The following is a 15,716-nucleotide window of genomic DNA, read 5'->3' as shown; positions in this document are numbered from 1 at the left end:
AAGGTGCTGTATAAATACAAGTTACTATTGTAGTTACATGTAAAAAGAGACACAAAGAGTAGTTGGATACAAAGAACATGTGAGTATGTGTGCATGCAGGTGTGGGAGAAACGGGGGATAGATGTAAAAGGAGAAGACACACATAAAAAGTTGTGAGGGAATAAGACAGAGATCCAGAGAGAAAATGTGCAGCCAAAGTTTAATTTTTCTTGATATTAACTATTTTGTGAGTTGACCACCTGAGTAAAAGGTGAATATGGAGTTGTGATTATATTTTTCCTATAGCTTTATATACAACTGTGAGCAATTTTCAATGGAGGTTGAATGATTCAGCTAATATTTTAAATGTTACACATACTCCTAGAATATAACTAGAAATTATACATAGTTGTTACATTTACAATATTGAAATGATAAATTTGGAACTAATTTGGTAAACAATCATTTGGCTTCTCTGTTCATGAAAGTCTGTTTGATTTAATAAAATGTTGACTATCTTTCCCTCAGATTTTTCTTAGCAGGCCTTCCTCTTCAGGTAGCACCCTTCACTCTGTAATGATGAGGTGGTCAGTGAATGGCTCCTTGGCAGCTTTCAGTGTTAGATCACTATCAGCTGAGAGGTTGTGCATTTGCAACAGCAGAAACTATCAAATCTAAAAAAGGTGCTGAACACAATGCTTGGGCAGGGATGATAACACTCTTTCACTGTGTACTTCTGAGACATGAGCACTGTCGACTATAGGCTCCAAAACCATTACAACATTTTGTTTCTCCCTTTGCTATGACACATCTTAAATGGCATGAAATAAGAGCTAATGTACTGAATCAGCTGCATGCACTGTCAGTATATTTTAGGTCATATATTCCCCCTTGGGAAGCCTTTGGCAGTCCAGAAAATGTGCGCCCTATATATTCACTATCCCAGAGCCATAAAGAAGAAAAAAAATTGTCTGCTTCTCTCTTTTTATATTTTTTAAGAATTTCCCCATGTAAATGAATTAGCTGCCGGCAGTACTAGAAAGTTGCTGCAGTTTTGTTGTTGATATCTGGTACCAAATCAAACCTGCATCATTTGCACTTTATAAAAATGTGCTTGCTTTGCTTTAGTGTTTTTCGTTAAACTTATATTTCTTTGTTCTATCTTCATGAGTAATTTTGTGGAAAGCACTCATAATTAAGGTATTTAATTTTTGCCTTTTTATTTTCTGTGAGCTTACTAATAATTTTTGTTATTTATTCTTGAGATGTGGGTGTCACAAGCTAGGCCAGCATTTATTGCGCATCCTTAATTGTCCTTGAGAAGGTGGTGCTGAGCCGTCTTCTTGAACTGCTGCAGCCCATTTAGTGTAAGATACCAGAAAATTAAATCTTGCTGAAAATCGTTGGAGAAAAATTCTGTTTCATATTTTCCAGGGAAAAATCTGGAGGTAAAAGTCAGTGGTACATTAAGTATTTATCAGAAACACTTGGATGCATTATTTGATTATTCATATTTATTTAGATTGTTTATAGTACAGAATCACTTAAAAAAGCAGTTCTATGAGCTACAGTGTTTATCCTTTTGCTGATTCACCTGCACTGAGTGTCCCAGCATTGGGGAAATTGAGCAGTTGCATGGAGCAGTGGGTAGCACATATTCCAAACAAAGTCAGCTCTCTCAACACTAACAAGTAACACCAGTTGCTGGAGCAGCATGGGATGTCAAAATCACTGAACAATATGTGAACAGAAGCAGAAAGGCTTAAAAATTCAGAAAAGGAGACAGTGGCACTTGGCCATCGCTGCTAACACTTCTAGTTATGCAGCTCATCATAATGTGTGGAAAAGGAAAGCAGGGAGAATGTAAGTTTGCAGTTTCAATTCTTAGATCTGTAATAATACAAATGCAACAAAATCTCTATATTTATCATAACATAAAGGGGGTAAATTGATGCAGTAATTTGGTTTCTTTGTGCTACTATAAAGAGGTTATTTGTCTCTCCCATATATTTTTTCAAAATACTTTTTCTGTTTAATTTTTATTTTCATTATACAAATATATTCATGCTGTTGGACAGTTTGCTGGAAAGAAAATGACACACACCAGACACACTTCCCCATTCAATTGAGGGAGATGCATAGGTAAATATCTTATGGTACATGCAAAGATGGAAAGATTTCAGGAAATGATGGAAATTGAAAAATTGTCCATCTTTCAGCTTAAAAGGAACCTCAGCAAAAAATAAAATAAAGAAGCTAATATGTCAATATTAAAAAATTACATTTTGCAAGCCAAAGGGCTGCTTGTGTTTCAGCTGCATATTTCATGATTCACAATACAGATTGCCCATCAGATTTATTATTTTATGTTCACTCCTTTCCATGTAATCTTTATTACTCTGTTTCCAAAGCTCTCTCTTCTGCAATTAGCTGTTGGGGGAAAAAAGCATTTAATTTTCTTTCCCTATTAACATCCCGTTGATGGCATGCACCATCAAATTTTACTCTTCAGCAAAGGAAACAGTACCTAATCACAGTGAATGATTCTTTGTGATTCATCAATCCCAACCAGCTTTAGTTCTCCATCTATATTTTACAAAATACATATTTAACTGTGGTGAGAAATGGAGTTGATTGCATAAATTGATTGAATTTCAATTTTGTGGCAATCTTGAAATTTATTGCTGGTATATCTACTTAATGTTAATTGTATCTATATAGTATTGCATGGTGCAAAATGTGAAGCAAATAAAAGTTCTGTTTCAGAATAGAACCTTTTTTTTTCAAACATGGAACCTACTGATGTGACTCAAATTTTTTGTTGCAAAATTTTTTAAGAACTGATTTTTTTTTCTAAAGTAGTCAGGACTAGGGTTGCCACATGTGATTAAAGTATTCCTGAAGGTTTCATCACATGACTTGCCCTCACTAGTCAGCCAACGCATCCATCTTTATAACATACTGCCTACTACGCCAATTTGAAGGCAAAAAGATGCATTACCCAATTGGATGATGCTTGACTGCCAGCCAAACATCATTTTTTCCCTCCATTTTCAATATTTCTATCTGGTAAAGGAAATGTTCAAAGGAAATGACAAAATGAAACAATATTTTTAATGTCCCAATGATTTTTCTCCAGCAATGCACACAGCATTGCCCTGGAGATTGATCTTCAATGCATGGAGACTCCAGACCAATGCTGGAGGGTTGGCAACTCTTGTCAGGACCAAATTTCTTCCAGCGTTGAGCTATTTAGCATAATATGCCACATTTAGAAAAATAAAAAAAATTGCACAAAAGGAGGCATTTCAGCCCATTATAGCTATGCCGCTGGAAAAAAGAGCTATCCAGTCTAATCTCAAAAGGGAGTCAAGAATTATGGGGGGGCAGACAAGAAAATGGACTTAAGGCCACAATCAGATCAGCCATGATCTTATTGGGTGATAGAGCAGACTCGATGGGCCAAATGCATATTCCTGCTCCTATTTCTTATGAACTTATTTCTAGCTCTTGGTCTGTAGCCCTGTAGATTGTAGCATTTCATGCACATATCCAAGTACAGTATTTCCAAAATGTGATGAAGTTTCTGCCTCTACCATCCATTCAGGCAGTGGGGTCCAGATCCCATCACCCTCTGGATGATAAATTTTCTCCTCAGCACCCTTTATTCATTCTGCCAATTACTTAACATTTATGCTTCCTGGTTACTGATATCTCTGCTAAGGGAAATAGGCCCATCCTTTCCACGCTACCTAAACCTCTCATCATTTTATACACCTCAATTAAATCTCCCATCAGCCTCCTTTTTCCAATGGAAACAACCCTAAAGCCTGTCCAATCTTTCTTCATAGCTAAAATTTTCTATATACCTGGCAACATACTTTTAAATCTCCTCTGCACTCTCTCTTGTGCAATCACATCCTTTTTGTATCTTTTTTAAACAGGTATTTTTAATTAAATTTAATTGAAAGGATATATTTTATAAAAACAAAAATAATTATAGGTCACCACCTAATATCAAAATCAATATTTATTTTAAAAAAAGAGACATGCTGTCTTTGCATTAAAAATGGTAGATAATGTTTCAATTTATAAAATTCTCCTTGGTGCCCAGATAGTGATTGTGTATACCATTTAGTTTTAAAATTATCTTTCAGAAAAAAATTGTGTGCATCCTAAAAATAAATTGATGATAAATCAATGGGATGCAATTAAGGATGCTAACTTGACAGGAATCAAAATTGCACAGGATTCTCAGTCATGAACTTCAAATTAATTAAAAATATTGAGAGAGTGAGAGAGCAGAGTCAAATCCAGAGTGAAAGATACCCAATGCCCTAAAGAAAGAGAAAGGGAACAATCCAGAAAAGTTGGGGGGGAAAAAACTCACACTTTGGGAGAGAGATAGAATAGCATTTGTGGCATGTGTCAAAGGATATTCAATGTGCCTGAAGGGAGACAAAATGTCCTTCACAGTGTAGGTGAGAATGATGAGTAATAGGTAGGCATTCAAATGCACAAGAAGCATCCACATTGTTTTGGAAGCTGTAAAGGGAGAGATTCTAGGAGAATCATTAATAGCTTGTATGAGAGATAAGGTTTCCAATATTGCTGAGTCCACTTTGATAGAATCTTGGCTGCAGCCTTTATTTTAATGACATACTGCAAAGAAGCTCTTGGTAATGATGCAAGTGCAGCAATTACAGACTGTAACTTGATAGGATGTTTGTTAGCAGATCATATGAAGCTTCCTGCATGCTAAATGGAGTAAGGAGGCAGACACCATGAACCTGATCTTAAGTCCATGTAAGAAAATGTGTTTTTAATTAGTCAAATTCTAGGCCCATAGTTCCACAATAAGTGGAGAAAAACAGGCTTTTGTTTTTTTTTTATGTTTACATGAGAAATTTTCCAAACAACCTCTCCAAAAAAACATGAGGGTCAGTTGTGCAATTGCCACCAGGGACAGATGGAAAAGCAGGGGTTAAGGTTTAGCAAATGTTATGAGAATGGTGTGGTACACCATTGCAGTTCGGGAGGGGCAGTTGATTACATCCTTTAAAGTGGAAATGTCAAGAACAACAAGCAGGCAGCAGACAGTACTGGGAAGAGTGCAGAAAGCAGTTAAATTTGATGGGGAGGAATCACCGGTGTGCACGTTTTGGAGCATGGGAAATTAAAGGATGGAAAATCAGCACAGAAAAAAATTACAATAAATGGAGCAGATATAAGCACTGAAAAGATGGAAGAAAAATGTAATGACAAAGAAACTCCTGAACGAGAGAGACTATAGTGATAAACACAAATCTAAGTGTAGGAGAATGGGAACAAAGAGTGATGGATAGCGAGAATGTGTAAGAGAAGCTGAGACACAGGACTGGTGACAGCACAGAAACAGAGAGGAAAAACAGAGGAGAAGGAGGGAGTAGAAGAGGATATAATCAAAAGTGAAGAAGTGATTTATCACTACCTGTAACTTTGGAAGGGTGTAAGAAGTTGAAAGTTTTATGATGGGCTCAGCCTGAAAACAAATTACAAAATACAAATAAACCTTGAAGGGAGACATATGCATAGGACAAGTATGTAAGCAGGCTTCTTGTGTTCCTACCATTATTTTGTAGATGTTTGCATCTACAATCACTAGAATAGAATTATCGAATGGTCACGGCCGAGAAGGAGGCTGTTCAGTCCATCATGTCTGTTGTTGGACTCTGAAGGAGCAATTCACCTAATGCCTTTTCCTCTGCCTTTTCTTTATTGCCCTGCAAATTTTTCTTTTTCAGGTGATGAATGATCCAATTCTCTTTTGAAAGTCTCAATAGAACCTGCCTCAACCACACTCTCAGGCAGTGCATTCCAGATCTTAACCACTTGCTGTGTGAAGTTTTTTCTTTATGTTGCCATTGCTTCTTTTACCAACTGCCTTTAATTTGTGTCCTCTGCTTTTTGATCCTTCCACCAATGGGAACAGTTTCCCTCTATCTACTCTGTCCAGACCTTTAATGATTTTGCACACCTCTACCAAATCTTCTCTTAACCTCCCCTTCTCCAAGGAAAACAGTACAGATTTCTCCAATCTTTCTACATAACTGAACACCCTCATCCATGGAACCATTCTTGTGAATCTTTTCTGCACCTTCTCTAACACCTTCACATCCTTCCTAAAGTGTGGTGCCCAGAACTGGATGCAGTACTCCAGATGAGGTAGAACCAGTGTTTTGTACAGGTTTAACATAACTTCCTTGCTTTTTCACTCTATGTCCCTACTGATAAAGCCTAGGATGCCATATGCTTTATTAGCCACACTAAACCTGTCCTGCCGCCTTCAATGATTTATGCACATATATACCTAGGTCCCCCTGCTCCAGGGTGACCAACTTTCACAGCGGAAATAAAGGGACAGTTTCTGCCATGAAGGTCCACACAAGCTGAGGTGGGGGTCGGTAGGTGCTGCCAGAGCTGGATGGGTGGTGGGGAGGAGAGTGGGGATGGGCGGTTGGTCAGGGTTGTTAGAGTGTGCAAACAGGAGGAGAGCAAGTACTCTGCATGCATGAGATTTGAAGCTCCTAATTACAGGACAAACGACATCCCAGCACAATGCAGCAGGAAAACAGATACATATATGGGATGATCCCGTAAAGTAAGGGACAGTTGATCATCCTGCTTTGCTCATCTGTGTTCCTCCTACCAAAATGAATCACTTCACACTTCTGTGTTAATTTTCATTGGCCACCTGTCCACCCATTCCTGTATATGCCCCTTTTAAGTTCTATACTATCCTCCTCATGGTTCACAATGCTTTCAAATTTTGTGTCACCGATGAAAATTGAAATTGTGCCCTCTACACCAAGGTTGAAGGAGGTTGCTGTTTTTATTAGCAAGCAATCCTCAAATTTCTAAAGTTAAACATAGACAGCTTACCTCCATTTAGGTGGATTATTCCATGAGAGTCAACGAGTGAAATTCCACCTACTTGCCCTGTATGTTACTGTGCCTTAATGATTAAGGTGTTCAATGACATTTGCACTATCCACCAAAAAGATCTGCTCCCAAACACAAATGCAAAACCCTAGAGATGCTGGAAATCTGAAATAAGTACAGAAAATGCTAGAAATACTCAGTAGGTCAGGGAGGCTCTGTGGAGAGAGAAACTGAGATAATGTTTCTGGCTGATGACTTTCATCACAGAATGCAATCTGATCTCACTCTCTGCTCACAAGTCTGTTGTGTGGCACTGTATCAAATGCCTTTTGAAAATCCATATACATCACATCCACGCCAACCTTCTGTTACCTCCTCAAAAAACTCCAAGTTAGTGAAACATAATTTTCCCTTTAATGAATCCATGCTGGCTTTCCTTCATTATCCTGTACTTGTCTAAGTGACTGTTCATTTTGTCCTGAACAATTGTTTCCAGGAGACATAAGTTGTGTGAAAAAGCAGATATATCCCTGAGTGATTGAGAGGCAACCATTTTAAGTAGGGCATATTCAGAAAGATGTGAGAGAACTTGACTGGGAAGAGAAAGGGAAAAACGAATTTAAAATTTTTAAAAAAGCCTCTCTGCTGAAGACAAATCAGATAGTGGAGAGATGGATGGCAGAAAGGTATTAGCCCTGCCACGCAGGCGCCGAGCACTTCCTTATTTTGCCATGTGACCGGCATCTGTCCGCGGCGTCGCGAGGCGGGGCGGCGCGCAGTGGGTGTGGCATAGGGGCGGGACGAGAGGGAGCGCACAGTGGAAAGGGGCGGTGCGAGGGAAAGCGCACCGGGAGGGGGCCGCGGGGCGAGTAGGAGAGGGAGGGGCGGGGCGGGGCGGGGCGTTGAGGGAGCGTGGCTAGAGGGAGAGTACATGAGGAAGGAGCTGAGAGAGGAGAGCAGCAGGACGAGGGATGAGTAAGTTAGGAAGGGGCGGGGCCAGAGGGTGTTCGGCGGAGCGGGAGGGAGAGTAAGGTAGGAAAGGGCGGGGCGAGAGGGAGAGTAAGGTAGGAAGGGGCGGGGCGAGAGGGAAAGTAAGGTAGGAAGGGGCGGGGCGAGAGTGAGAGTACGGTAGGAAGGGGCGGGGCGAGGAGAGCAAACGACCAACCCCCACCTTGCGCGAGACTCCGAGACAAAAACTAACCGACAGCCAAGCGCGAGCCGGAGACGCAGGACGCGCGTGCGCGAGGGAACCCGGCTGCCGCTGCTGCCCCGGAGCGTCCGTGCGAGCGCCACTGATTAATCTGGTCTCGTATTGTTTCTCTCCCCATCCCCCACCTCCTTTCTTCATGTAAAAAAAACACTCCATCGGCTACATCAATAACATCACCACCTGGCTGGACCACCACCATCCCCCTCCTCGCTCCTATTTTTCGGTGAAGGATGCCCGATCAAATCTCGGTGTCGGAGTTTATAGCCGAGACGACGGAAGATTACAACTCGCCGACTACATCCAGCTTCACCACCAAACTGCTCAACTGCAGGAACACGGCGACCCTGCTCGAGGAGGTAAGGGAAGTAAGCAATCAAATAGCGGCCAACAAAAAAAGACACTCGGGACAGGAAGGAAGAGTCTGAGGGAGAGGGCACAGGGCTGGCGCTGCCGGGGAGGGAGGGGGTGGGGTGGGGTGGGGAGAGAGAGAGAGTGAGAGAGTGAGGGGGGGGTGGGGGGGTGGTGGTGGTGGCGGTGGCATGGCGAAAGCCAGCCATCTATCATACACCGCACGGTGCTTGTCTCTCTCTCTCTCTCTCTACCTCCCAATGTACGCCCTACATTCATATCCTCCAGTTTAAGAGTGCGTATTTTCCTGTTGCATAATTCAAGTGCCGGAGCGGCAGAGTGAGCTTTGCCAGCCGACGCTGTTCGGCAAGCTGCTGGATGGAGTAGCTGTTTCATTTCCATCAGCCCCCACTTATTCCTCATTACATCCCCCCCCCTTCCTTATTCCTCATTACACCCCCCTTATTCCTCATTACACCCCCCCTTATTCCTCATTACACCCCCCTTATTCCTCATTACACCCCCCTTATTCCTCATTACACCCGCCTTATTCCTCATTACACCCCCCTTATTCCTCATTACACCCCCCTTATTCCTCATTACACCCCCCTTATTCCTCATTACACCCCCCTTATTCCTCATTACACCCCCTTATTCCTCATTACACCCCCTTATTCCTCATTACACCCCCTTATTCCTCATTGCACCCCCTTATTCCTCATTGCACCCCCTTATTCCTCATTGCACCCCCTTATTCCTCATTACACCCCCTTATTCCTCATTACACCCCCTTATTCCTCTTATTTCCCCCCTTATTCCTCTTACTTCCCCCCCTTATTCCTCTTATTCCCCCCCTTATTCCTCTTATTCCCCCCTTATTCCTCTTATTCCCCCCCTTATTCCTCATTCCCCCCCTTATTCCTCTTATTCCCCCCCTTATTCCTCTTATTTCCCCCCTTATTCCTCTTATTTCCCCCCCTTATTCCTCTTATTTCCCCCCCTTATTCCTCTTATTTCCCCCCCTTATTCCTCTTATTTCCCCCCCTTATTCCTCTTATTTCCCCCCCTTATTCCTCTTATTTCCCCCCCTTATTCCTCTTATTTCCCCCCCTTATTCCTCTTATTTCCCCCCCTTATTCCTCTTATTTCCCCCCCTTATTCCTCGGATTTCCCCCCCTTATTCCTCGGATTTCCCCCCCTTATTCCTCGGATTTCCCCCCCTTATTCCTCGGATTTCCCCCCCTTATTCCTCGGATTTCCCCCCCTTATTCCTCGGATTTCCCCCCCTTATTCCTCGGATTTCCCCCCCTTATTCCTCGGATTTCCCCCCCTTATTCCTCGGATTTCCCCCCCTTATTCCTCGGATTTCCCCCCCTTATTCCTCGGATTTCCCCCCCTTATTCCTCGGATTTCCCCCCCTTATTCCTCGGATTTCCCCCCCTTATTCCTCGGATTTCCCCCCCTTATTCCTCGGATTTCCCCCCCTTATTCCTCGGATTTCCCCCCCTTATTCCTCGGATTTCCCCCCCTTATTCCTCGGATTTCCCCCCCTCATTCCTCGGATTTCCCCCCCTCATTCCTCGGATTTCCCCCCCCTTAGTCCTCGGGTTTCCCCCCCCAGTCCTCGGGTCCCCCCCCCCCCCCCCCCTTTAGTCCTCGGCCGCCCCCCCCCCCCCCCCCCCCCCCCCCAGTCCTCGGGTCCCCCCCCCCCCCTAGTCCTCGGGTCCCCCCCCCTTAGTCGTCGTGTTTCCCCCCCCCCCCTTAGTCGTCGTGTTTCCCCCCCCCCCCTTAGTCGTCGTGTTTCCCCCCCCCCCTTAGTCGTCGTGTTTCCCCCCCCCCCTTAGTCGTCGTGTTTCCCCCCCCCCTTAGTCGTCGTGTTTCCCCCCCCCCTTAGTCGTCGTGTTTCCCCCCCCCCTTAGTCCTCTTATTCCCCCCCCCCTTAGTCCTCTTATTCCCCCCCCCCTTAGTCCTCTTATTCCCCCCCCCCTTAGTCCTCTTATTCCCCCCCCCCTTAGTCCTCTTATTCCCCCCCCCCTTAGTCCTCTTATTCCCCCCCCCCTTAGTCCTCTTATTCCCCCCCCCCTTAGTCCTCTTATTCCCCCCCCCCTTAGTCCTCTTTTTCCCCCCCCCCCCTTAGTCCTCTTATTCCCCCCCCCCTTAGTCCTCTTATTCCCCCCCCCCCCTTAGTCCTCTTATTCCCCCCCCCCTTAGTCTTCTTATTCCCCCCCCCCCCTTAGTCCTCTTATTCCCCCCCCCTTAGTCCTCTTATTCCCCCCCCCCCTAGTCCTCTTATTCCCCCCCCCCCTTAGTCCTCTTATTCCCCCCCCCCCTTAGTCCTCTTATTCCCCCCCCCTTAGTCCTCTTATTCCCCCCCCCTTAGTCCTCTTATTCCCCCCCCCCTTAGTCCTCTTATTCCCCCCCCCCCTTAGTCCTCTTATTCCCCCCTCCCCTTAGTCCTCTTATTCCCCCCCCCCCTTAGTCCTCTTATTTCCCCCCCCCCCCTTAGTCCTCTTATTCCCCCCCCCCTTAGTCCTCTTATTCCCCCCCCCCCTTAGTCCTCTTATTCCCCCCCCCCCTTAGTCCTCTTATTCCCCCCCCCTTAGTCCTCTTATTCCCCCCCCCTTAGTCCTCTTATTTCCCCCCCCTTAGTCCTCTTATTTCCCCCCCCCTTAGTACTCTTATTCCCCCCCCCCTTACTCCTCTTATTCCCCCCCCCCCCTTTAGTCCTCTTATTCCCCCCCCCCCCCTTAGTCCTCTTATTCCCCCCCCCCCCCCTTAGTCCTCTTATTCCCCCCCCACTCTTAGTCCTCTTATTCCCCCCCCCACTCTTATTCCTCTTATTTCCCCCCCCCACTCTTATTCCTCTTATTTCCCCCCCCCACTCTTATTCCTCTTATTTCCCCCCCCCCACTCTTATTCCTCTTATTTCCCCCCCCCCACTCTTATTCCTCTTATTTCCCCCCCCCACTCTTATTCCTCTTATTTCCCCCCCCCACTCTTATTCCTCTTATTTCCCCCCCACTCTTATTCCTCTTATTTCCCCCCCCCCACTCTTATTCCTCTTATTTCCCCCCCCCCACTCTTTTTCCTCTTATTTCCCCCCCCCACTCTTATTCCTCTTATTTCCCCCCCCCCCACTCTTATTCCTCTTATTTCCCCCCCCCCCACTCTTATTCCTCTTATTTCACCCCCCCCCCACTCTTATTCCTCTTATTTCCCCCCCCCACTCTTATTCCTCTTATTTCCCCCCCCCCCACTCTTATTCCTCTTATTTCCCCCCCCCACTCTTATTCCTCTTATTTCCCCCCCCCCACTCTTATTCCTCTTATTTCCCCACCCCACTCTTATTCCTCTTATTTCCCCCCCCCCCCCGACTCTCATTCTTCTTATTTCCCCCCCTCCGACTCTCATTCTTCTTATTTCCGCCCCCCCCCGACTCTCATTCTTCTTATTTCCGCCCCCCCCCCGACTCTCATTCTTCTTATTTCCGCCCCCCCCCCGACTCTCATTCTTCTTATTTCCGCCCCCCCCCCCCCGACTCTCATTCTTCTTATTTCCGCCCCCCCCCCCCGACTCTCATTCTTCTTATTTCCGCCCCCCCCCCCCGACTCTCATTCTTCTTATTTCCGCCCCCCCCCCCCGACTCTCATTCTTCTTATTTCCGCCCCCCCCGACTCTCATTCTTCTTATTCCCCCCACCCCCCCGGTTCCTCTTATTCTCCCTCCTCACTCCCTCTCCCTTCCCCACATTTCCATTTCTTTTTAAAATTTTGCCGTGTGATGTGGTATATTGCATGAGTCGATGCGGTTTAGTGATGAGCTGAGAAACTTGGAGCATGTCATGATTTTTTTTGTGTATACACATATCAGCAAAAGGATCACAATTTACTTTTCGCCCTCCTGTGTTGTTTTGGCTCATTTTGGTAGTCAGATTTATTTATATACCATGTTGTGGTGATATCTTGGCGAGTGAATTTTATTATTCTGATGTTTTGCGGTAACATCAATATTTCCACACATTCCACTTGTTGCTGGTTAATTTTGTAGCATCAATTGGATTTTCTGTCACTGCTAGACAAAAGTCATGCTATGCAATAATTTAAAAATCACTTTTTCCTCCCTGTTTGTTCATTCCCTGTTTACTTTATTTCGAGTTTTACTGCCATTCATGTCGCTTTAATGCTGGCGGTGTTCTGGTTGCCTTACAATCTTCATCAACGACGATGAGTCAAGTTTTTAACAGTTGGTTTTCTCTTGTTGGCTTTTCTTCCAACTCTGAGCTTTTTGAAAGTTGTTATTGGTGCAAAGTTGAGGTGGCAGCAGGCCCTTTAGGCCACACCTTTGCTCAATAAATTCGATTTACAGATTTCTATAAGATAATTTGGGAGCTAGTTCCAAAGCCTTTATTTGGAATTTTTTAGAACAAATTGATCTTGTGTACCTTACTGTGTCATGCATCATTCCTTCATTTGAGGATGGCAGCTAGCCACTCAGCTTTTTGGATAGTTCAGTTTTTTAACTGGGTGTTGAATGCATGGTATAAGGTGGGCATGCTTCTCTGATTATTTTACCTTTGGAAGAAAGCATCTTATCTCTATATTTGGTGATTAACTAGGCTGAGATGAGGAGTGCTAGTGGGGAAGAGTAACTGGATTCCTCCATTCCACAAGATACCATGTCAGCACGATTGCCCTATTTTACTTATACTATGGAGTATATTTGTTAGGTGTTATGCTGACAGTGTTGTCAATGTAAAATTTAAATAGATCCAATGTTATTTAGTGGCATGTTTAATAGGGAAGATGGTGACATTGTGCTAATGTCACTGGACTTGTAATCTAGAGGTTCAGCCAGGCCAATGATGATGTGACATGGGTTCAGATTCCACCATGACAGCTATTGTAATTTAAATTCAATTAATAAACCTGGAATTGCTAGTCCCACAATGGTGACCACAAAATCATCATCGTTGTAAATACCCTCTGGTTCATTAATGTCTTACAGGGAAGGAAAACTGTTCTTACCTGTCTGGCATACACGTGACTTCAAGTACTGCAGTGTGGTTGACTCTTAACTGTCTTCTGAAATGGCCTAGCAAGCCACTCGGTTGTACCAAACCCTACAAAGTCAAAGGAATGAAACCGTTCAGGCCACTTGGCATTGCCTGAAGCATCAGGAACTGCAACAACAAGCTCAGTCCTGTGGACCCCACAAAATCTTCCTTACAAATATCTGGAGCTGGTGTCAAAATTAGGAGAACTGTCCCACAGACTAGTTAAGCAACAACCTGACACTGTCATACCTTACAACCAGTGACCCAGACTCCTCCATTGTCACCCTTGCCTATGTTCTGTATTTCCACTAGCAGGACAGAGCCACTAGAGGTGGCGTCACAGTGGTATACAATTGTGAGGGAGTTGTCCTGGGAGTTCTCAACATTGACTCCAGACCCCATGAAGATATGGTATCAGGTCAAACATGGGCATGGTAACCTCCTGATTACCACCTACTAAGTCTCTCCTCCTCCTCCTCCCCCCCCCCCCCCCCAAAAAGCTGATTCAGTACTCCTCCATGTTGAACGCCATTTAGAAGAACTGATGGTGGGAATTTAATTGTCTAACAGCCAGAGTGGTTCAGAAGCCCCGCTACTGACCAAAGTGCTGTCAAAGAAGTCTTCATGAGTTCTTGCTGTGCATCTTATAAATGGTACACACTGCCACTGTGCGTCAGTGGTGGAGGGAATGAATGTTTGTGCTTGGGGTGGCAATTAAGCGGGCTGCTTTGTCCTAGATGATGTCCAGTTTGAGTGTTGTTGGAGCTACACTCATCCAGGCAAGTGGAGAGTATTCATCACACTTTTGACTTTTGGATGGTGGATAGGCTTTGGGAAGTCCGGAGGTGAGTTACTTGTCACATGATTCCTAGCTTCTGACCTGCTCTTGTGGCCACAGTATTTATATAGCTAGTTCAGTTTCTGGTCAATGGTAACCCCCAGGATGTTGATAGTGGGGGATTCAGCGATGGTAATGCCATTGAATGTCAAGGGGCGATGGTTAGATTCTCTCTTGTTGGAGATGGCCATTGCCTGACACTTGTGTGGTGTGAAAGTTACTTGCCACTTGTCAGCTCAAGCCTGGATATTGTCCAGTTCTTGCTGCATTTAGATGTGGACTGTTTCAGTATATGAGGGGCTGCGAATGGTGCTGAACATTCTGCAATCATCAGTGAACATATCTGCTTCAGACCTGATGGTGGGAAGGTCATTGAAACAGCTGAAGATGTTTGGGCTGAGGGCACTACCCTGAGGAATTCTTGCAGTGATGTCCATAAACTAAGACGATTGACCTCCCAACAACCACAACCATTTTCCTTTGTGCTAGGCATGATTCCAACTGAGGGTTTTCTCCGATTCCCATTGGCAGGACTGCAGTTTTGCTCTGGCTCCTTGATGCCATACTCGGTCAAATACTGTCTTGATGTCAAGGGCAGTCAGTATCAACTCACCTCGGGAGTTCAGCTCTTTTGTTCATGTTTGAACCAAGGCTGTAATGAGGTCAAGAGCTGAGTGATCCTGGCAGAGCCCAAACTGAACATCAGTGAGCAGGTTATTTCTAAGCAAGTGCTGCTTGCTAGCACTGTGGATGACCCCTTCCCTTCCATCACTTTATTGATTGAGAGTGGACTGGTGCGGTAATCAGCCAGGTTGGATCTGTCCTGCTTTTTGTGTGCAGGACATACCTGGGCAATTTTCCACATTGCTGAGTAGATATCAGTGTTGTAGCTGTACTGGAACAACTTGGCTAGGGGCGTGGCAAGTTCTGGAGCACAAGTCCTCAGTTCCATTGCTGGAATATTCAGGGCCTGTAGCCTTTGCAGGATCCAAAGCCTTCAGCTGTTTCTTGATATCACGTGAAGTGAATCAAATTGGCTGAAGCCTGGCATCTGTGAAGCCGGGGACCTCCAGAGGAGGCCAAGATGGATCATCTACTTGGCAGTTCTGGCTGAAGATTGTTGTAAATGCCTTCAGCCTTGTGTTTTGCACAGATGTGCTGGGCTTCCCCCATCATTGAGGATGGGGATATTTGTGGAGCTGCTGCCTCCTGAGATTTGTTTAATCATCCACCACCATTCATGACAGAATGTAGCAGGACTGTAGAACTTAGATCTGATCCGTTGGTAATGGGGCTGCTTAGCTCTGTTGCATGTTGCTTCCATTGTTTGGCATGCAGGTAGTCCTGTGTTGTAGCTTCACCAGATT

General features: G+C 44.7%; 1 protein-coding gene across 2 annotated transcripts in view; it reads left to right on the top strand.

Moving 5' to 3' along the window:
- LOC121278775 (arf-GAP with SH3 domain, ANK repeat and PH domain-containing protein 1-like) overlaps positions 1-15,716 on the top strand; it is a 393,348-nt gene that overhangs the window by 16,618 nt on the left and 361,014 nt on the right. Inside the window, exons 1-2 of one of the 2 annotated variants that reach the window (XM_041189210.1) lie at positions 7,852-7,875; positions 8,340-8,466. In XM_041189210.1, the coding sequence (XP_041045144.1) occupies positions 8,341-8,466 (126 nt within the window). In that variant the 5' untranslated portion in view covers positions 7,852-7,875; position 8,340. Of the gene's footprint in view, positions 1-7,851; positions 7,876-8,339; positions 8,467-15,716 lie in introns of those variants that run through there. The other variant, XM_041189209.1, reaches the window with a different exon arrangement.

This window comes from Carcharodon carcharias, chromosome 6 (genome assembly GCF_017639515.1).
Source record: "Carcharodon carcharias isolate sCarCar2 chromosome 6, sCarCar2.pri, whole genome shotgun sequence".
NCBI lineage: Eukaryota > Metazoa > Chordata > Chondrichthyes > Lamniformes > Lamnidae > Carcharodon > Carcharodon carcharias.
Note: the sequence above shows the minus strand (reverse complement) of the source record. Positions and strands in the feature narration are given on the sequence as shown.